The sequence below is a fragment of the Grampus griseus genome (genome assembly GCF_964374135.1).
Source record: "Grampus griseus genome assembly, chromosome: 18".
Lineage (NCBI taxonomy): Eukaryota > Metazoa > Chordata > Mammalia > Artiodactyla > Delphinidae > Grampus > Grampus griseus.
In genome coordinates this window covers 79037039-79058051 of record NC_139012.1, presented here as the reverse complement: position 1 = coordinate 79058051, position 21013 = coordinate 79037039, and the positions used below count along the sequence as shown (strand labels likewise).

Here is a 21013-nt window from a genome sequence, read left to right as displayed (position 1 = left end):
TCTAGAGCCCACGAGCCACAATTAATGAAGCCCATGTGCCACAACTACTGAAGCCCACGCGCCTAGAGCCCACAAGAGAAGCCACCGCAATGAGAAGCCCACGAACCGCAACGAAGAGTAGCCCCCGCTCACAGCAACTAGAGAAAGCCTGCGTGCAGCAACAAAGACCCAACGCAGCCAAAATTAAATAAATTTATTTTTTTAAAAAAAGAAAGAAAAAAAAAAAAGAAAGAAAGCAGTAGTAGCAATATTAACTTCAGACAGAACAGAAATCAAACTTATAAAAAAATAAAATTCTTAAAAATGTCTTTAAATTCATATCAGAATGTTTTATACATTATTCAAAAATAATTGGGATATGTCATGTTGTGTTTTGTGTTTGGCCAAATTGAATTTTAACATTAGATATGGGGAAAGGGGAGCCGGGAGGGACAAGGTATCGGTAAGGGATTACGAGGTACAAACTACTATGTATAAAATAAATAAGATACAAGGATGTATTGTGCAGCACAGGGAATATAGCCAATATTTTATAATAACTATAAATGGAGTATAATCTATAAAAATTTTGAATCACTGTGTTGTACACTTGAAACTAATATTGTAAATCAGCTATACCTCAATTTGAAAAAAAATAAAAGAGAAGTGAGGAGAGCATTAAATTATTCCCTAGTCTTTTATTCCTTCAAATTTTGTTTTTCTCAGAAATTTTTAGTAGTAGTCTTTAGAAATTCTGGTCATGTTTATTTTAGAAAAGAAATTCACTTCTATTTTAAGGGAAAAAAAAGAATGAATAGATTTCTTTTTTACTTTCTTTTTAGTTGAAGTCTAATTGTTCAAACACAAGGTCAGAAATTGCCTCTTGGATACTAAATTTGCAAGCCTAAACCTAGGTTTCTAAGCCTTAGGTACTAAGTATAAGATATGGCAAAGGTAATAAAAATGGTTAAAATAGAATGCTGTGGTCTTTACGCAAACTGGCGAGGCAGTTCTTCTAAGAATGTCTAAACAAAGGTGTGAGTTAATTGAAGGGCTCTAAATGTAAATTTCCTAATATCAGTATGACAGATAATAATGAAGGAAATTGTATATATGCTGTTGTTAATAATAAAGACGACCTAATCAAATGTCAAAAAGTAATTGAAAGCTAGTACCGATATGTAGCTTAGCTTTATAAAACTGTTTGGCCATCACAGATTATTTTTGTTTCATCTCTAATTTCACATAATTTCTTTTACAGGCCTACACAAGTGAAGTGGCAGCTGATGGTAGCTAGCTGTTTTAGAAGAAGTGGTAAATGCTTTAATTTTATTCACTTTAATATATGTTGCTTGTTTCTATCTTTTAGGTAATTATGCATATAAATGTGTTCCTATTGTAGATTTATTTATTAAGATTAACTTTTGATAGTACACATATCAAACATTATACGAAAGACACAGTGTTTACTACGTACAGTTAAAAGTTACGTTTACTAACCCGCATCCCCTGCATTGGAAGCGGGGAGTCTTAACCACTGGGCCGCCAGGGAAGTCCCATCTAGTCACCTCATTCTAAACATCCTGTGTGCTCTGCCCAATGTGTGAGCCTCTCTCACACCTGAAAAGCTGAGGAGAGCCCAGAACTGGGGCCGCAGGACCTGATTTTGTACAGCAGATGTTACTAGTCATCCTGGTTGTGTTTTCAGTGTCAGTCTTTATCGCGTCCTGTGCTGCTGGCCTGTTCTGCAGTGTCAGTGTGTTAATGGTTTGGGACTAGCCATGAAGTGAATGATACTGTTAAAATGTCAGGATTAAGCAGGAGATAAATGTTAACACTGTGGTTAAAATGTTTAGTTAAAATAACATGCTAATGTAGTTAAGTGTGAAAAATGCAGTCCCTCTTATAGAGCAACCAGATGTCCAGGAGAGCTCCCTCACCCAGGGAAGCGCGAGCCGTGACCACCGGCAGCGGTCCCCGCCGTTTCTTAGGGCCCTCTGTCTGCCTCCGAGAGCCCCTCAGGTGGCAGCGGGACACAGGTGCGGTGTGACCTCAGGTCATTTTGCGGGTTGGTCTCTAATGTTACCGTGTTTCCTGTTGGCGGAAAGACCTCTCTGTATACACATTTCATTTATGTCAGGGCGAGTCCGAGTTGCCTGCGCACGGCCGGCGGGCCACCCCCTTGTGCAGGAGGCCCAGACGTAAGGGCATAACTCTTTCCTGAGATTTTAGCACAGGTCTTTGATCCAAAATTCGTTTTTCCTATTCTTTGCTGCCATGTGAAGCTAAATTATTTTATTACAAAACAAAATGCTTTCTGTAAACTTTTTAATGTTTGAATATAAAAACTGCAAAACAAGTTATTTTTCATCTTTTCCAAGTGAATAACATTGAAATTAATGTTATTACTTCATTTTAAGAAGTAGAACTAAGTTTCAACCATTTACTTCCGCTCTGCGCCTTTTTCAGATTTATTTTGTCTGTACATTTTCTGCCAGAAGTTATATTGAGGGACCTCCCTGGCGGTCCAGGTGTTAGGACTCCACACTTCCACCGCATGGGGCACAGGTTTGATCCCTGGTCGGGAACTAAGATCCCACGTGCTGCACAGCCAAAACAAACAAACAAAAAACAGAAGTTATATTGGGAACGGTTGTTTATGCCTGTGGCAAACATGGAAGTCATCCTTCTAAACCAATGAAATGGTGCCGGAATATTGAATTTAAATTAGTATTTTGCTGAACCTGTTCATTTCTATAATCTGCTAGTATGTTTGTTTTTCCTCCTTCACTTATAGGTAACTACCAAAAAGCATTAGATACGTACAAAGATATTCACAGAAAATTTCCAGAAAATGTTGAATGTAAGTGAGACTACATTTTGTAACTTTGAAAGTATAGGTTCTCACATTTTATGTCCTAATATGTAATAATTACCTTTGCTACAGTAATTGCATACATAGATACCAACCTATAATTTGCGGTACATGTTTAAATATGTGGTTATAGGATCAGAAAATTTGACTATGCAAGTACACATTTTTATAGAATTTAATTCTTGACGGATTTAAATATACCACTGAATTCTCTTCAGTAGTAAACAGATCTATATTTCAAAGCTTTATGAAATTTTAAGAATAAATTTTGTTTTATTATTTTTTAAAGTTCATAAACTGGTATTTTATAGAAAAGGCATTTTATTTATTTAAAAAAAATTCTTTTTTATAAATTTATTTATTTTATCTTTGGCTGCATTGGGTCTTCGTTGCTGCAGGCGGGCTTTCTGTAGTTGCGGCGAGCGGGGGCTACTCTTCGTTGTGGTGCGCGGGATTCTCATTGCAGTGGCTTCTCGTTGCGGAGCACAGCCTCTAGGCGCGCAGGCTTCAGTAGTTGTGGTACGTGGGTTCAGTAGTTGTGGCTCTCAGGCTCTACAGTGAAGGCTCAGTAGTTGTGGCGCACGGGCTTCGTTGCTCCGCGGCATGTGGGATCTTCCCGGGCCAGGGATCGAACCCATCTCCCCTACATTGGCAGGCGGATTCTTAACCACTGTGCCAGCAGGGAAGCCCTAGAAAAGCATTTTAAACCATCCATTTAATTATAACTTTTTGAGACTGAAAAAATACCTTTAGAGTTTATGATAATAGAACATTAATAATCTTGCTGATACTGGTAGCAAATTAATTTTAAAACATTATGTTATATGTAACTTATTTCCCTTTTATAAAGTTGGCTTTGTATAAAATATTCATTTCTTCCAATCTTATAGCACAGTGGATTTGATGCAACCTGAAGTAACAGTGTTACAGTAACAGCAACAAGATCAGGATCCGGAAAAGTACAAAATAACCATATTCATAGGTCTCATATTCTCACTAAACTATATATGGCCCCAGTAGCTTTGTGACTAAAGGAAAAAGGGAAGATACAGTGGGTTTTATAATCTTTACTATTTATAAGAAAATAAAAAGTAATTCCTTGGGAAGAAGAAAATCCTTTCAACTCTTACTTCAGTTGTGTTGAGACACAGAGGAGAGTAGATAAAAGGTCACTGGAAGACGTCATAGCTCCTAGCTTTACTAACATCCGTCCAACAAATAAAATAATGTGTTTGAAAAGACCGTTTTGAATGTTGTCCTTCAATGACCATGCACACAAAACAGCACATTTCAGTAAAAACAGATCTTTTCTGGGCCACGTTTTCAGTGGCGCAGCCTGATCCAGGGGTTAGATGTGCTGCATGTTCCTTCAGTAATATTTTTCTCAATTTGACTTTTGTGAAAGCAGAGAGCTCAGAATTCTGGCCTTTGGTAAGAGCCTAGGGGCGAGGAGTTTTGTAATGCTGGTCACATGTGGGTCCATTAGCTCACAGCAGTTTCTGAATGCCAGTCAGAAAACAGGATACATGGGAATTACTTGTAAAACTTGTAAAAACTACAAATCTGTAGCCCAGCCCACAGAGATTCTCATGCAGGTTTGCAGTGGACCCGGGTCTCTGATTTTTCCTATTTCTTTTTTTTTTCTCATCTATTTATTTTTCTGTTTCTTTTTTAACAGCTTTTAATGTGATTCTTAACTTCAGTCACATTGGGGAACTGATACTTTAAAGATTAAATGAGAGCAGTAATAGCTTTTGGGGAATGGAAACCCAACAGTCCGCTGGGCAGAGCTTCTCAGCTTCAGCAGCACTGACATTTGGGATCGGATAATCCTGTGCTGTGGGGCCATCCTGTGGATTCTAGAATGTTCTAGCAACATCCCTGCCCTCCACCCACTGGGTGCCAGGAGCACACCTCCTGTTATGACATTGTCAGGTGTCCCCTGGGGATGCAGCTGCTGCCGGTTGAGGACCACTGCAGTAGCTGCAGCACCTCCGCACCGGACAGCAAAGAGAGCATCTCCAAGCAAGGCCACTTTTCTTTCTTTAGAGAGAGTTTAAGATTCACTGTAAAAGTTGAATGATTGGGACTTCCCTGGTGGTGCAGTGGTTAAGAATCCACCTGCCAGTGCAGGGGACACGGGTTCGAGCCCTGGTCCGGGAAGATCCCACATGCCGCGGAGCAACTAAGCCTGTGTGCCACAACTACTGAGCCTGTGCTCTAGAGCCCATGAGCCACAACTACTAAACCTGTGCTCTAGGGCCCGCGAGTCACAACTACTGAGCCCGCGCGCCAAGAGCCCGTGCTCCGCAACAAGAGAAGCCACCGCAATGAGAAGCCCGTGCACCGCAATGAAGAGTAGCCCCTGCTTGCTGCAACTAGAGAAAGCCTGCGTGCAGCAACGAAGACCCAACGCAGACAAAAATAAATAAATAATTTATTTTTTTGAAAAACTGTTTAAAAAAAAAAAAGTTGAGTGATTATCTGTGCCGTGGGGAATGTCCAAGGTACTTTGGCCTGTTTAATTTTCAAAACAGGTGTAATCAGTAGTCTGCCTTATGGTAGCATAGGAAAAACACTTGCACTCATGTAAGGTCTCACTTTGAGCAGAGTACTTTTCTGATGAACCCAAAGGGTGATTTTGTCTTAAAATACATTCTTCTGTTATCAAAAATTGACCTGTAGTCGAGTATTATTTGTAGAAAATGTAAATTACCTTCTTACTGTGCATTATCAGGGTAAATGTATACATAGGCAATTTACGCAGTAGTAATGTGTGACATTTTAGATTATTTTAGTACCATTACTTTTGTAATACATTAATGGTCATGAATTAGTCACTAACTTACAAATTCTTATGGGGTGACTGCAGTGCTGGTACACAGCACTGTTCCCGCCCTGTGGGTGTGGCAGAAAACAAGACAGACCAAAATCCTGGCCTCATGGAGCTTGGATTCTAGTGGGAAGAAAAAGACAATAAACAAGTATATAGTATGTCAGGAGTCGTAAGTGGTATAAAGGAGAAGCAGGTGAGGAGATAAAGGCTCGGGTTATAGATGCTGTGGTCTCTCCTGAAGGGCGGGTGGCAGAGTCCCTCTAAACCGTCTTCCCAGGAGGTCAGTTCTCAGAGGGCCAGGAATACAAAGTGCAGTGATTTTTCAAGAGAAACAAACCCTGTTTGTGAGCAGCATTCCTACCCGGGTCCCAGAAGACTGAGCTTACTGATTTATTGTTCTTTGAACACCATGGATAAATACTTTTCTAAAAATATTTTTCATAATTTAGGTCTACGTTTCTTGGTTCGTCTCTGCACAGATATTGGATTAAAAGAAGTTCAAGAATATGCAACAAAACTCAAGAGATTGGAAAAAATGAAAGAAATCAGGGAACAGGTATGTCATGTGAGCCGAAAACTGCTGTCAGTTTTGAAAATGTCAGCCTTCTGTAGCTCAGCTGAGTGATGTCTGGGCTTCTGTCAGTAAAATTAAGTTGCAGTTATTTTTCTGCTGTGGCATGAAAGGAAAAATAACTAAAACTCTAGTTTTAGGATAAAATTCAGTCAAAATCTAGTTCCTAATCAGAGAAAGTGCAGTAGATTCAGTGTAGTCTTTAGTGGAAATCTACTAATAGACTAACAATTGTAATTTCTCCAGTACAAAATAGCTGCAGGTTAAGTTGTAGACGTAACTTCAGCTGGAGAGTCTCGTGGCCTGTGGAAACCAGGAGACAGTCACTTGCCTACAACAGCAGTTCATTGGGCTGCTGTGTTGCATCGTAGGGCACGGCTCTGAGGATGGCTGATACAGAGGCTTCAGGTGTATTTCTGTGTTCCCTGCAGTGTTTTACTTCTGTGAGAGAATAATCCCTCCTGTGTTTGAGCCTAGAATATTTAAATCTTTAACATGATTTCTGAGTATCCGCCTTTCATAGAAAGAAAATTCTTTAAGCTTAAGCTTTTCCAAAAATTTAATTACCTTGGGTAATTAAATCTAAATTTCGTATTTGCTTTCCAAATGTCGTTATCTTGTTTTTGCTTTGAGGATGTGACCTGATTGTTTTATTCTCTTTTTTAAATTGTCGGTTGCAAAAGCATTATGAGCATGACCTTAAAAATCCTATAAAACATCAAGTTGGTATTAAAATGCCACTGCTAGGGTATATAGTTACAACCTGCTGTGAAGACCAACTGAATACCACATACCAATTGCTAATTTAATTAGATAACCTGTGTGAAAGTTTTGTAAAATTAAACTAGTACAAATTGGAAGATCAAATTATCATAACTGTCATCATAATTACTATTACATTTGTTTCATGAAGAAGAATCAAAAAGAAGTATCTATTTCAAACCATGAAATTCTTTGGAGCTCAAAACTAGTTCTGTGAAGTTACTTAGTGTAGAACCGTGGGTGCATCTGGAAGTCTTCAGACTTCGTAAGTTTAAGCATCAGTGGTTTGTCACTTATGAATGGTGACCGAACGGTGCACATGAGCTCAGGCAAGTTCTGGATCCCGCATGGGGCCCATGTGCTGACCCCGCAGCCGAGTGGGAGTGGGCCTCCCGGCCGGACGCCTCCCACCCCAGTGAGGAGCTGGGAGCCTTCTAGCTCCTGCTTCCGGGGGCCGCACTCAGGCTTTAGGAAACATGGATTCCGAGGACTCCTGGGAAGTGAAATTGAGGGGTCAGGTCGAGACCTGTGCCCACCACGCACCCTCCTCAGAGCCCCCCGCCAGCCCCTGCCCTCCTTGAATCTAGACGGCCTGGGCCGCTACAGGCGCTCCTCTCCTGACGTGGCGGCCCATCACCCCGCGGTTCCCCCCCCACACTGCACCCCCTGTCCTGATTGTTCTCGTTTGCTCATGGGGGCTTGTGATTTTACTGTTGTCAATGAGTACCGAATGTCACTGCAGTGGCTTTCCCTTTCTAATTACTACTCGGCCTGTTGATTCCTCTTCATCACAGTATTTGTGTATTCAGTGAACATAGTCAGCTTTTGTCTGTGTCTCTCATAGACCTGACCTTTTATCCTTATGTTGTACTCGCCATGGCGTAATTAAGGACACTTAGTAAGCTCAGACGAGTTACAGTTGATACATTTAAATTACGCAGTGCTTACCTTACCTGCTCACCCATGTGAGTGCTGTGTCACTGTGCTCGAGCAGTGTCTCTCTTCCTAATGCCTTATCACTGCCGCACTGCACCTGCATCACTTAGATGCACGCTCTCGTCCCAGCCGTTCCTTCGTCTTCCTTTACGTCTCAGTCCTTATCCACAGAGCACTTTCTTTCTGTTTCCTTGAGATCAGTTTCTCCATTGTTCTTCGGGACTGCTTATTAAATCTTACATAAAGAGAAACATTTTCTTGGTGTTTTCTCACTTATATTTTACGTATGAACACAAAATTGAGGGGGAAATTAGTGGAAAAGGTCAGTCCTAGGAGAGAGAGCAGAGGCTTACAGAGAAGGAGTCCTGTGGGTATGAGAGCAGCCTACTCGGGAAATCGCTGCGTGCCCCCATGCGTTTGTCTAGATTGTGAGCCGTGGGGCAGGCACCCTGTTTCCTGGCTGCGTGGTGCATGAGACGCTATTCGTTATGAAACAAAATGTCACAAATCAATGCCTGAAGTAAGGATGCTATCCTTTTCTAAATTTGAACTTAAAACTTCTTGTTACTTTTCCTGTGTGTCTCCTGTTTAGAATCTGTCTCAATGCAAAAACTTAACGTTTTTCCTTCGTAATTAGGATTTCTTCATAAAATAATTGCCGAGGCCTGTGTAATACCTCTTGTACAGATATATCTTGATTTCTTTGAATATTTCCACATGGTTAGGTATCTTTTTTCCAGTTGGTGACTTTCTACAGTCTGTCTAGCTTTCAGGTGTTCCTTGCTAAAGCACTGTGGGCCTCTGTGAGCGTCTGTAGTCGAGCTCGTCCATATTGTTAACTGGAGACGTTTGGGAACCACCCACAGGGTTGAGACCAGGGATGTCCTGGATAACCACGCCACACCTTTACCTGAGCTGCTAGAAGGAATGCAGAGCTCAGCCCCAGTCTTTATCCCGTCCTTTCCCCTGCAAGTGCTGACAGTGGCAGAAGTTTGGCAGCAGAAAAGAAAAGGAGTGAAGAGGCTGGGTGGCCTTTCCTGATCTCCCTCCTCTGCTTGCAGTTTCCCCTCCTCCGACCTGATGACGTCTGCTCAGCTGGACATCAGCGACCAGCAGCGGCAACACCCAGTGCGTGATGAGTGTGGGCCGCTCTAGCCCTTTGCACGTACTGGCCAGTTTAATCGTCACAGGAGTCCTATGCTATGATGTTGGATGTGGTTTTATTATTACTGTTCTTTAAGATGAGAAACCTGAGGCCCGTGGTTGCAAAGCAACTTTCTCCAGGTCACACAGCTGTTGGGGGGTAGGCCTCGAATTCACATCCAGGAAGGCCAGCTTCTGAGTCCAGGCTCCTGGCTGCCATGCTCTGCTCCCTTACAGATAGTAGAGAAAAAGGATGATGAGAGTAATTACTTTCAGTTGGTGTATAGTCCTTACTTTTCTGCATCCAGGAAGTTGGTAGCTCACTCCATGAGCTAAACTGGAATGTACCTCTGTGAGCTCACTCTAATTTGATCAGAGCTAGGACCTCAGAACAGTGCTCTCCAAGTGTGGCCTGTGGACCCTCAGAGCCTCAGAATCGCCTGGGCTTCTTACAAAGTCTTGGGCCTCACCCCAGACTACCCCAACCCCAGAATTAAAGTCTCCGGATATGGAGTCCAAGAATCTATGTGGTTTTTAAACAAGTTCTCAAACTAATTTTTTATTCACAGACATTCCAGAAGCACTGGTGTAGTGTTATGCTTCCGAAGGGTTACCTTCAAACGATCAAACACCAGCTCAGGATACAGAATCTGCTTTAAGGGGAAAAGTAAACACAAAATAAATCAGGCCGTGGATTTTTAAAAACTGTTTTAAAACGGAAAGGGATTTGTGTAGACCTAAGAAGGAAAGATAAACAGATTCAGGGTTATGTGGATGGGGGTGATGGACCTCCCCAGGCCCCCAGCTCCAGTCTTAAAGCATGAAAGCTAGAAACTCATTTCTCTGGGCTGACTTTTCAGAGAAGTGCGTCCTCTTCTGGAACATTTATGGAGAAGGCGGCTGTTCTCGCCTTTGTGCTGGGGGCCTGTGTTCCTGGGCAGGGAGGAAGCTTTGTGCCCTGTTCGCAGAGCCGTGGCAAACAGTCCCGGGCGTTGGGTGGAGCCGCCCCCCAGCACTGTTGGGTTTTAAGAGACAGTTCGCATTTTCGCTTCGCTGAACAGAAGAACGTTAGCTGCAAGGAACTCTTCAAACTTTATTGCACGAATGGAAGAGAGCAAAATGGGAAGGCAGGAGTTGAAGGCTGAGTATTTTAAAAATGCCAAGGAAGAGAAAAATACCAGCCCACACCAAAGAGGATTAAGGGACAAAAGGAAACGATTAGGAGGGAAAAAGAAGATGGGGAAAGAGAGAGTTTACAAAACACAAAGTTTGTTTTGTTTTTTTTTCCCGGTACGCGGGCCTCTCACTGCTGCGGCCTCTCTGGCTGCAGAGCACAGGCTGCAGACGCACAGGCTCAGCAGCCATGGCTCACGGGCCCAGCCGCTCCGCAGCATGTGGGATCTTCCTGGACCAGGGCACGAACCCGTGTCCCCTGCATTGGCAGGCGGACTCTCAACCACTGCGTCACCAGGGAAGCCCCCAAAACACAAAGTTTTAATTGCTCATTCACAAATGAAGTACATTAATAATTTGTTCCTTTTTAAAAATCGAATTTCTAAATTTTTACAATATTCAAAAGGAGAATTCCTCTCCCAGTATTTGCCATTTTCCCCCCAAAGAAGTCAAATAATTTCAAGAAATTCTTTGTTTTGGCCAACTTAAAATAATATGTGACATTCAAAACTAATGTAAAATATAGTTGGTACTTATCCTCAAATTTCCAGTTATACCAGAAGCTAGTTGAGCAGAAACCTTTTTGGTCTCAAAAGCGTTCTTAAAAGTTCTTAAAAAGAAAAAGATTTTGTATGAAGATCTCATAAAGACACAGCTTTAAATTAACTGAAGGAAAAATGCAAAATTTTTAAAGTTTACGTATGTAATGAAAGCTGCGAGAATGTTTCGCCCATTTTATACATTACTGCATTTATAAAGTTCAACAGAAACACAGGGTAATTCATATAGCATTCATCCTTGGTATCAAGTGTGTGGTGATTTGGGCCGTGACGTTTTCCAGGGTGAGACTCCGCAATGCTCTGGTTAAAGGCCGTGGAGTCCTCGCCTGCTGGCATCACCCTGTGCTGGGTCCTTGGTTCACCTGTTCAGGAGACACTTGACATGGACGAGGTGCTCCAGCTGCTCGTCACCTGGCAGGAGAACGAGACAAACACAGGTCGCTTGTTGCCCAGCAGAGACACGCAGCGTGTGCACTGGATGGGGTTCGGCCCACGACCAGGGGTCCGAATGGTCCCCGGGGGAGGTGTGGCTGGACCTCAGGGCCTGGCGTGGAGACGGGAAGGTGTGAGAGAGGTCCGAGGGCAGGAAGGTGCGGCCACGTTCGTGAGTTCTTTGGAGTTGAAGCTGCAAAGAAGCGTCTTAAATTCTGTTTTCTCTTGAATTTGAAGTCAGAGCCAATCTTCTTAAGGATCCTTAACTAGGTAACAACTGCTCCTTGTTCTAAGACAGAAATCTAATTCTTACGGAATAAAAGCCCAGGATGGTGGACGGAACCCTGGGCTTTCCTCCCCAACCCCAGTCCGCTCCAGACCTGGTTCTCTTCAGTAAGATGAGGACAGTGTTCTCGGCTGGCCTTCACAACCGTCCACGGTGAACTTAGGTTTGTCCCAGTCTGTCACCGACATTGCTAGAAAACGACCGCATCCTTGGATGTCAGAAACGTCAAATCGCTGCGAGAGTTTGCAGCCCTCACCCTTGGGTCCTGTGACCACTGTCCTCCGGGGGCAGGTGACAGTGTGACAATGTGGGGCTGCGCGGGTCCTGGAGACTCTGCCTGTCCCCTGCAGGAGAGCAGTGTCGTGTGTTCACGGCGGGGAGAAAACACTTTCCCAACACTTACCTGTTCAATTTTCCATCATTTTATTTATATCTACTTTGCTCCTCTTCTCTTTGTACCTTCTTCTCTCATTGTTTCCCCCAAAGTGGGTATGGCATCTTTTTTTTTTCATATTATTGAAGAAACAAATGTTATTCTAAAAATTCAGGTAGATTACTTTTGTAAGTAACGTTTTAATTCAAATAAAAATGTGTTAAGGAAAAAGTGAAAATCGTTCAGCCACGACTTTGAGATCACTGTTAGCATTTTGACATTTCATAATCCCAGGCATTTTTACAAATATATGCAAACATATCAATACGTTTTTTTTTTTTTTTTTTTTTGCTGTATGCGGGCCTTTCACTGCCGCGGCCCCTCCTGTTGTGGAGCACAGGCTCCGTGGCGCAGGCCCAGCGGCATGGCTCACGGGCCCAGCTGCCCCGTGGCACACAGAATCCTCCCGGACTGGGGCACGAACCCGCGCCCCCCGCATCGGCAGGTGGACCCCCAACCACTGCGCCACCAGGGAAGCCCTATCAATACGTTTTTTAAATGGGACTTTTTTTTTTAAACAAAAATGGATTTTTATAAAAATACTGTCTTGTAACCTGAGTTTTCCCCTCACTGAGGAAGATAACATGGCAGCTTCCCATGTCAGCAAAGGCAGGCCTCTGTCGTTTTTTGCCCCTTTCTGTGGCTGTTTGACGTGTCAGTGTTGCTGTGATGAGAATCTTCTGTCAGTCCCGCTTCCGTACCTCACACCCCTGGAAGTGAGTCCGGATTCCTGGGAACTTTATGAGGTGTTGAAACTCTGAGAAGGCGGCAGTGTCTCCTGCTGAGAACAAAACGTGACGCTCTAGTGCGCCTGTGTCCCTGGGCCTGTGGTCTGCCCCCTGGCATTCGCTGTGGGGCTGGGGCCCGTTTGCACCGGCCCCTCCCAATAAGTTGTTATTGTTGTGCCTACTTTATTTTCAGAGTTTCATGTTCTCTTTCTCCAGAAGGTTTCCCCAAACTGGACCTCAGCTTAACCCCCTCCAGTCACGCGGCTGACGCGTCCCTCCCCGAGACCCTCACGGCCATGGTGTGAATGTAGCGGCCACTTTGACCTTTCCAACCTGCCTGACGGAGCCCCGCTCTGTCATCCCCTCCCTGTCCCTTTAGTTCCCGGGGCTCCGGGGGGTGGCGGGACCTGACCCTCTGAGGGCTCCCCTTCATTCCGTCCCCTGAAGGCCCCGCGACCCAGCCTCTGGGTGTGGATGGTCTGAGAGAAGACTTGGCCGAGTCTCCACAGGTCACATTGCTTTAAACTTAGAACCTTATCGAGCCTATGTGCCGGTAAACGTTCTTGTCTCACTTGTGACATCGCCGTCTCTGTAACCTCCACACGGACTCGCTGCTCCAGCTGCTATGGCGACGGGGACACAAGATTGATCACGGTGGGGTTTATTGATTTCCAGTGGCAAATGGGTGGAAGAGGACGAGAACCCTGACCTCCACCCACAGACGAGTGAGTGGAGTCATGGGGGCCTCGGGGAGTGAGGGGGGCTGGCCGGGGGAGCTGGTGGAGCTGGGGGACAAGCCCACGAGGAGGAGGCCGCACCGGGGAGGGGGCGTGCGGTCCCGGGCCCAGGAGGATGGAGTCTGAGCCCACGGCGGGCGCCAGTCCACTCGGGTCCATGGGGCTCGGCTGAGTCAGCCGGCTCTGGGTTCTCCCGGGAGCAAAGCAGGCCACGTCCCCACGTGCCCCACCTGGGGGTCTTGATGCAGATGGGCTTGCCATGGCAGGGGGCTTCCAGGCTGGAAAACAGCGAGGGCTTGAGGGGGTGAATTAGGCAAAGGCGGGTGGAAGCCAAAGCATGGGAAAGTTCTAGACAGGCGCAAAGACGGTGTGACGGGGGCAGTCATCGACGCGCGTGCTCACTTTCCTAGGTTGTCCTGTGCTAAGCTTACAGTTTCTTAGATCTTTCCCACGTTTGATTTGGAAAAAAGTTTCAAGTTACGTGGACATTTGTTTTTATGAGTTTAATTATTTTATTGTCTACGTCTTACAGATATGCTGGCAATTACTAATCTGAAATAAAATCTGATTAGAGATATTAAAATATTTATTTTGTTGCATCATTTTTAGATTTTCTTTTGTTTGTGAAGGCAGAGGGAGAGATGGAGTTCTGGGGAGGTTTCTTTTTAATAGAAGAAACTCAAGCATGTTTACATATATTTGAAGTTCCTAAGTTTTAGGAGAGTGTTTCATTTTACAAAAATGAGCCTTTTGTTTTGTTTTGTTTTGTTTTTTGCGGTACGCGGGCCTCTCACTGTTGTGGACTCTCCCGTTGTGGAGCACAGGCTCTGGGCGCGCAGGCTCAGCAGCCATGGCTCACGGGCCCAGCTGCTCCGCGGCATGTGGGATCTTCCCGGACCGGGGCACGAACCCGTGTCCCCTGCATCGGCAGGCGGACTCTCAGCCACTGCGCCAGCAGGGAAGCCCAGTCTTTTAGTGTTTTGAATTTTATTTTATTTTTTATACAGCAGGTTCTTATTAGTCATCTATTTTATACATATTAGTGTGTACATGTCAATCCCAATTCAATTCATCCCACCACCATCCCACCCCCCTGCCACTTTCCCCTCCTTGGTGTCCATACGTTTGTTTCTCTACATCTGTGTCTCTACAGAAATGAGTCTTGAATCATTGAAAAAGATTGTTTTTTTTCTTCCTAGGAGACTACAATGTCAGTAATCCCATCTGTGACCTGATAATTTATAAATATTTGGGGAGTTGTCAGGGTTGGGGGAATAAATGGTGTCCTTTGAATTAATGATGAAATTATGTTTACGTTACTGAAGATCTAAATAAGATACCAATCTATGTTAAGAAATTTTAATTCAATTGTAAATAGTTGTCAAAAGCCGTCTGTTTCTGCTCACTGACTACCCTCTTCTCTAAACAAACCATTATTCATACAAGAGCCTGGAGTCAGCATTTAATCAGAAGCTCTAACTTAGGCGCAGCAAAGCGTGTAAAAAGAAACCTAAGAATGTCACAGTTTGGAGATAATTCTTATGTCTTAAGGGTGAGTTGGTGTCTAAGAAAATAGACTGTTGGGCAGATCTTAGGTATAGAGATTTAACAGTGCCTTTATTGTGGAAGCTGACTTTCAAAACCCTGTTGTCCTTTAATCATGTCAAGTGGGGCTAAAGCAGAAATAGCCCATTCGCAAGGTCCCCTTCTCCCTCCACCCCTTCAGCCACTGCGTTTAAGACCTGAGCTTTCACATCTGGGAAATACTTGGTTTTTAAGTTGTTTGCAGAAGCAAGGACGACCCTGCACTTTGAAGCCTGAGTGCCGTTCGCGTGTCTGGCGGGACTGGTGGCCCTTCTCAGGGTTTCCCCCGTACTTACAAGGCAGCCGGGCCTCCCTCCTGCGGGGCCGACTCAGGGGCCACTCCCAGTGAGCCCAGCCTCGGGAGGCAGGACAGTAAGGCCTAAGGGACGCACAGTTTAACGTGTGTTTTAGAAATCGGTGCTTGGTTATCGTTGACCTTGAAGGACTATCATTTATTCCTGTTTTCATTACAGTACAGCTGACATCCAGTATGCCCTTCTAACGTGTCGCCTTCTTGCTTTAGCGCACCAAGTCCGGCAGGGATGGCAGCGGGGGTCCCCGCGGCAGGAGAGACGGGAGCGCTGGCAGTGGTGAGTGTCCCTGTTCCTGTCTCCCCGGACGTGCCAGTTGACAGATTTCTAGTACACGGGCTTCTAGAAGCACCTTGAAGTAATCTGAAGATGTCCTGTTTGTTTGTTTTATACACAGTTAAACTTCACCTACTCTACTTTTGTGAGCATCAGGCTGCTGTGTAATCGAGTGTTTGTAGGTGTTAGTGGGTGTTGGTTCCTGAATAAACGGACCTGTTTCTGCTAATTGATGAATAGACAGTTCACATTGGATAGATTATCACGGGTGTCCATACTAGTGGGTTTTACTGTGTCACGTTTTTTAGGTTGCGTTGTGAGGAGGCGCCGTGGGGCCTGGGGTCGTCACCTGGATGCTGACAGACCTGTACACTTGTAGTGTAGCAGTGGTGCCGGTGTGGGCACTGGGCGGCATGGCCATGGTCCCAGCCGTAGCCCTGTGTCTCTGGACCAGCCACGCAAATGCTGTCGCTTTGGGCGATTCTGTGGCTGCTGGGGACACTGTTACTTAATAAGAAGGTTTGTTAAGTTTTCCTCCCCTTTTTCCCCATCAACAAAATCTACCTTCTGTCTCTACTTCAGGGGATAGTAGAAGTTATATTTAGGGGAAATTGGATGGTTTTAAAGAAACTAATTAGAAAAACAAATGCTAAATTGGGATCCGTATCATGTCCGCTCGTAGCACCGTCGTGCAGACAGGACCCGACGTCATCCTCTTGTGTCTGTCTGTGGTCAGGAGTCACAACAAAGAGAAATGCGACCCTCGGTTTAGGGAGGCCTTTCTTTCGTTCGTTCGTTCATTTACTGGATGCACGCTGGGTGCCGAGGACATGGGGACGAATGAGACAGGGCCCCTGCCCTCAAGGAAATCAGGATCGACTTGGAAAGACACTCGGGCCCTGATCTGCTGAGGGCGCCGCCTGGCGGGGGTGGGGGCGTGGCTGGGACGGAGAGCACCCTCGACGGCGGAGCTCTGCTCCCTCGGTGCGCCCAGGCGCTGACAGCCAGTGCCGTGCCTGGTCCAGCGGGACATCTGGATTCCCCGAGGGTCAGTCCCGCTGCTCCAGCAGAAGCCCCAGGCCTGGTCCCAGGGACCAGCACCCAGAGCTTGAGAAGTTGGCAGGGCGGCCCTGAGCCTGGGCCCTGTGTGTGCCGGGGCCGCCCCTCACCTCCCCGCCTCTGCCCCTCCCCGTCCCATGCGTGTGGGTGGCCCTCCATCCAGGTCCTGGTCTGGAGACCTGTCCCAGCAGCTCTCAGTCCCTTGTCCAGCAGGGCCACCTGCGGTGGAATTCAGCATCTTGCGGAGTTTAGAGAAGTATGTATTGTGACGCATTAGCCATGTACCCTGTACCTCCCCTGGGGAGCACCTCCCCTGGGGAGCACCTCCAAGTCAAGGAGTCTCACTACTTCAGGGAAGCGTGAATATTCACACTAAGGATAAGCAATGGCCCGGAATAGCTGCAGGTCAAGTCAGGTTTTATTCTTGACGTGAAGTTGTGTTTCTGCCTGGAAACCTGGCTTTAGAGCTCTTTGGAATTTGGATTGTCGTTGAGGGGCTGTGGGCCTGCGTCTGCCAAAAGCATTGAAGCAGCTTGGGGAGGGTCTGGGCAGCCTGCCAGCTGGCCGAGGTGGGAGCTCTTGAACTGCGTGTCCCTCGAAGGAGTAACCCCCAGGGAAGTGTCAGTTACTTACTGAGTTTAGGACCAGATTCACCACCCTCTAAGATCCTCCACGTCCCGCTGAAAATCTTGAGCTCAGAGTAACCCTAACGCACACCCATCACCAAGCCTGCCCTCGGTCCGCAGGGCCTTCCCTGGTCACCGTGGGCTTGTGACGTGTCGCTGAGGCCCCTGGGGGTCCTCACGTTCAGGGTCCACTTGGGAGACTCCAGCCCTCCAAGCGAGGTGTCCTGAGAGCTGCCGGTGCTGAGCCGGAGCCCAGACGACGGTGTCCACCCCAGAGAGTGGCCCCCGACCCGCCTCCCACGTGCCACCCCGCGCAGAGGAGGGCGCCTCCTGGGCCAGCCTCCCCACCACTGCCGTTTCTCTCTTAGTAGGTTTTCCTTTCTCCCATACAGTGCGTTGCAGCCCAGCACAAACAGGCAGTCCTGGGGCACAAACACGCTTCTTGGAGCCGAAGCTCCGGCCGTGGGCCTTGTGGGCCAGGGGTCGTGGACCTGGCTCTGGGGCAGGTTTAAAGCAGCTCCCGGCTCCCGGGGGGGCTTGCCTCTCTCTCTCTCTACACTTGCTCTTTTGTTCCTGTTTCCCATCATCGCCGACACCCCACTTCCTCCTGGGGCCCCTCCCTGTCCCCGGAGCCTGGCTCTCGGCCCCCCTCCAGCTCGCACAGGCCGGGGACCGGCCCGCCCAGCTTTGGGGTCTGAGCCCACTGGGCTTCCTCCTTGCTTCGCCTTGCGGCCCCCGGAACACCCTGGGCCCTGTGGATGAGCCCCCCCTCAGCAGCGTCCCGCCCCCGCCCCCTGCAGCCCCCCGTGGGCCGAGGTCGCTTGGCCATCCCTCTAGCTCCCAGCACGGCCTGCGTGTTGAAGGGTGCCCGGGGCCCACCACCTTCCACCTCTGCCCCGGGAGACCCAGCGGCACACGTCTCAGCCTGGAACTCTCTGGCACTCTGTCTGGATGAGACCCGCAGCTCAAATAGGGGAAAGGGACAATTTTCTATGTGGATCCAGGTGAGGCCAGCCTGGAGCTGTTAAGTATGATGTGTTAAAATTAAGTGCAGCGCCTACAACTAGGTTTTTAAAAGTGTTGCCTAGGAGAGAGGACCATAGGGAACATGTCATCATAATTATTCGTTTGTATAAAATGGCTGTTTCTGAAATGCCTGAGGGCCCTTGAAAATTGTTCTTTTTCTGTGCACCAGACTCTGGTCTCTGTTAATTTGCTGATTGACCTCAGCACCCTTCCTCACGTGTAGCAGATTTGAGTGTGTAGCAGAGTCACTGGGAAGGCTGGTTAAAACAGACCCGAGCCCCCAACCCCGGTGACCGGCCCGGGGTCCTGTGTTTCTGACCAGGTCCCAGCTGCCGCTGCTGGTCCTGGGACCACACCTGGAGAACCAATGCTGTATCTCAAAGGAGAGAATGCAGATTACATGCGGCCTCGTGTATGTAAAAGGTCACCACCACTACTACCACCAAACCCACGTTCACGTATGTGGCAGTCTCTGGTCACCCAGCCTCCGGGCTCCGTCACCCACAGGGGGTTCCCCCCGGGAGGTGGCGTGAGACCCACCTGCACACGCCGATGCTGGGCACACAGTATGTTATTATTATCACTTACACAAATCGCGCTGGGAAGCAGCAGCGTTTGCTTTAGAGCTTTGCAGGATTTTCAGTACTTTAGTTTGTTTTTTACAGAATAAGCTTAAAATGAAATGAACTTGTTTTAAGTACTTGAAATAAAAAATGCATTACCCTTAAATGCAAAATTTTGGCTTCAGGTTTTAACAGCTCGGTGCCAAAACATCAGTTGAGAAAAACAATTAAATCAAATGCACGTGCACAGGCAGAGCTGAGCTCCACGAGTTCAGGGTCCACATGGCCGCCCCGTAGCGTCCGCAGGGATGAGGGGTGAGAGGGACAGCATGTTCCCGAGGCCGGGAGCCGGACAGGTGGCCTCTCCTGCGGCCCTGTCTGCCCTTGGGGGACAGCGGGTTTGCTGACTGACTCCGCGTACTGGGTTATGAAGGTTTTGTGTTAAAATTGTTGGTCGTTTACTGCGTGTGATACTTAATGGTTTACTGCGTTTTTCAGTCTAATTTTTATTCTGTCTTGGGTGTGAACGTCTCTTATGCACTATTTCCATTCCATATTTGGATTCTATAATCCTTTTAAGGTTTTTCCTTAAATTGGGCCAGAATCTATCCTCCTCTGCCGGGCACATCTGACCCCTTCTGTACTCATTCTCCAGGCCTGTGAAGAGTTGGGGGGCGGTGCCTGGGCCAGGCTCGCCGGCCTCTCCCGCCCCTCACCTGCCCAGGCCTCTGACGGCTCCCAGGCTCCACGTGGGCGACGACCCAGCCCCTTCCCCCCACCCGCTGCCCCACTCCGCTCCAGGGGGTGTTCGCCAGTGTCTCCAAGCACACGGTGGAAAGGGTCTGATGAAGCCTACTCTTGAGTGATGCTTTGACTATATTATAGGTTCCCAACAAGAGATTTCTTTTAAATTTCAAAAAACAAGGATTACATCCTTTGGAAATTGGCTGTCAAATGAAACAGCCTTCCTGTTTCTTGACAGATAAGTAGACGTTAAGATTTGTAACGCAGTGTGATGTTGCCCACTGTGCTGAACACATGTGTTTTTGCTCCTGTGTCTCCAGACGGCAGCCAGAACTGTGGTGCCGGTAGCAGAGGCGAGCGGCTCAGCGCCCAGCTCCGAGCCCTGCCCAGGACGGAGGAGCCTTATGACAGCAGCAGTAACAAGGAGCTAGGCAAGTGCCCGGGCCTGGCAGGTCTGGACTGGAAGGGACGGGCAGACGCGTCCACCTGGGCGTTATTAAGGGTTTTCCAGCACAGACAGAAGTTTTACATGACTTGGGAGAGCGTTTCTCTTCATTCTGGGTGGTTCAGTTTTGAAGATGAGCCTCATTGGTTTCACATTTGCTGTTTTTCCCTGTTCCTCTAATGCAACCATCTGTTCTGAAACCTAGACGCCTCCTATGTGGATCCGCTTGGCCCGCAAATAGAAAGACCCAGAACTGCAGCCAAAAAGAGAGTCGACGAGGATGATTTTGCTGATGAAGAATTAGGAGATGATTTGCTTCCAGAATAATATATATTTTAATGTATTATTTATTAATTAAAGGGAAGGAATCGCCTTACAAGATAATACTCATGTTAAAGTTTGGATTAAATACCCAAACTTTAATTTTGCACACTGTCAAAACTTTAAATAAGTGTATTCTGTTCTGTGAGTATGGATTTAGATTTTGTTTTGCTTTTAATGGAATAAAAACGTGAAAATAATACTTTAGGCCAGAGACTGACTTACCCTCTTGAAAACATTGACCCACAGTAAGAAATAGATCTTGTAGCACTCCCTAGTACCTCCACACACGTAAGTATTATTACTCACTGATTATTACAGTTTGTGCTGCTGTCTTCTGTAATTTCATTGAAACAACGTGTGAGTAATGGAAACACTCTAGTGATTTCATGGTTTGCAGCTTGACAGCTGTGCTGGGACGCACCCTTGATGAGTCTGTATTCAGGTAAGTTGCTTTGGAAGTGTTGCGTTGTGGGGATTCCAGCACTAGTAAAGCAGCTGTTTGGGGGCAGTAAAGTAGTGAGAGAGCAGCAGCCCGTGGCCCCTTCAGCCCCCAGCGCGGCAGCCTCGAGTTGTGCTTCCCGGTGAAATGCGGGGTCGAAGCCAG

At 46.7% G+C, this 21013-nt stretch overlaps 1 protein-coding gene across 1 annotated transcript in view; it reads left to right on the top strand.

The window, feature by feature from the left end:
• The window catches only part of IFT88 (intraflagellar transport 88), a 74800-nt gene extending 54207 nt beyond the window's left edge, over positions 1–20593 (top strand). Inside the window, exons 21-26 of the mRNA XM_082675670.1 lie at positions 1241–1293; positions 2777–2842; positions 6140–6246; positions 15559–15625; positions 19961–20071; positions 20291–20593. Coding sequence (XP_082531796.1) covers positions 1241–1293; positions 2777–2842; positions 6140–6246; positions 15559–15625; positions 19961–20071; positions 20291–20412 — 526 coding nt within the window. The 3' untranslated portion in view covers positions 20413–20593. The remainder of the gene's footprint in view (positions 1–1240; positions 1294–2776; positions 2843–6139; positions 6247–15558; positions 15626–19960; positions 20072–20290) is intronic.
• The last annotated feature ends 420 nt before the right edge of the window (positions 20594–21013 follow it).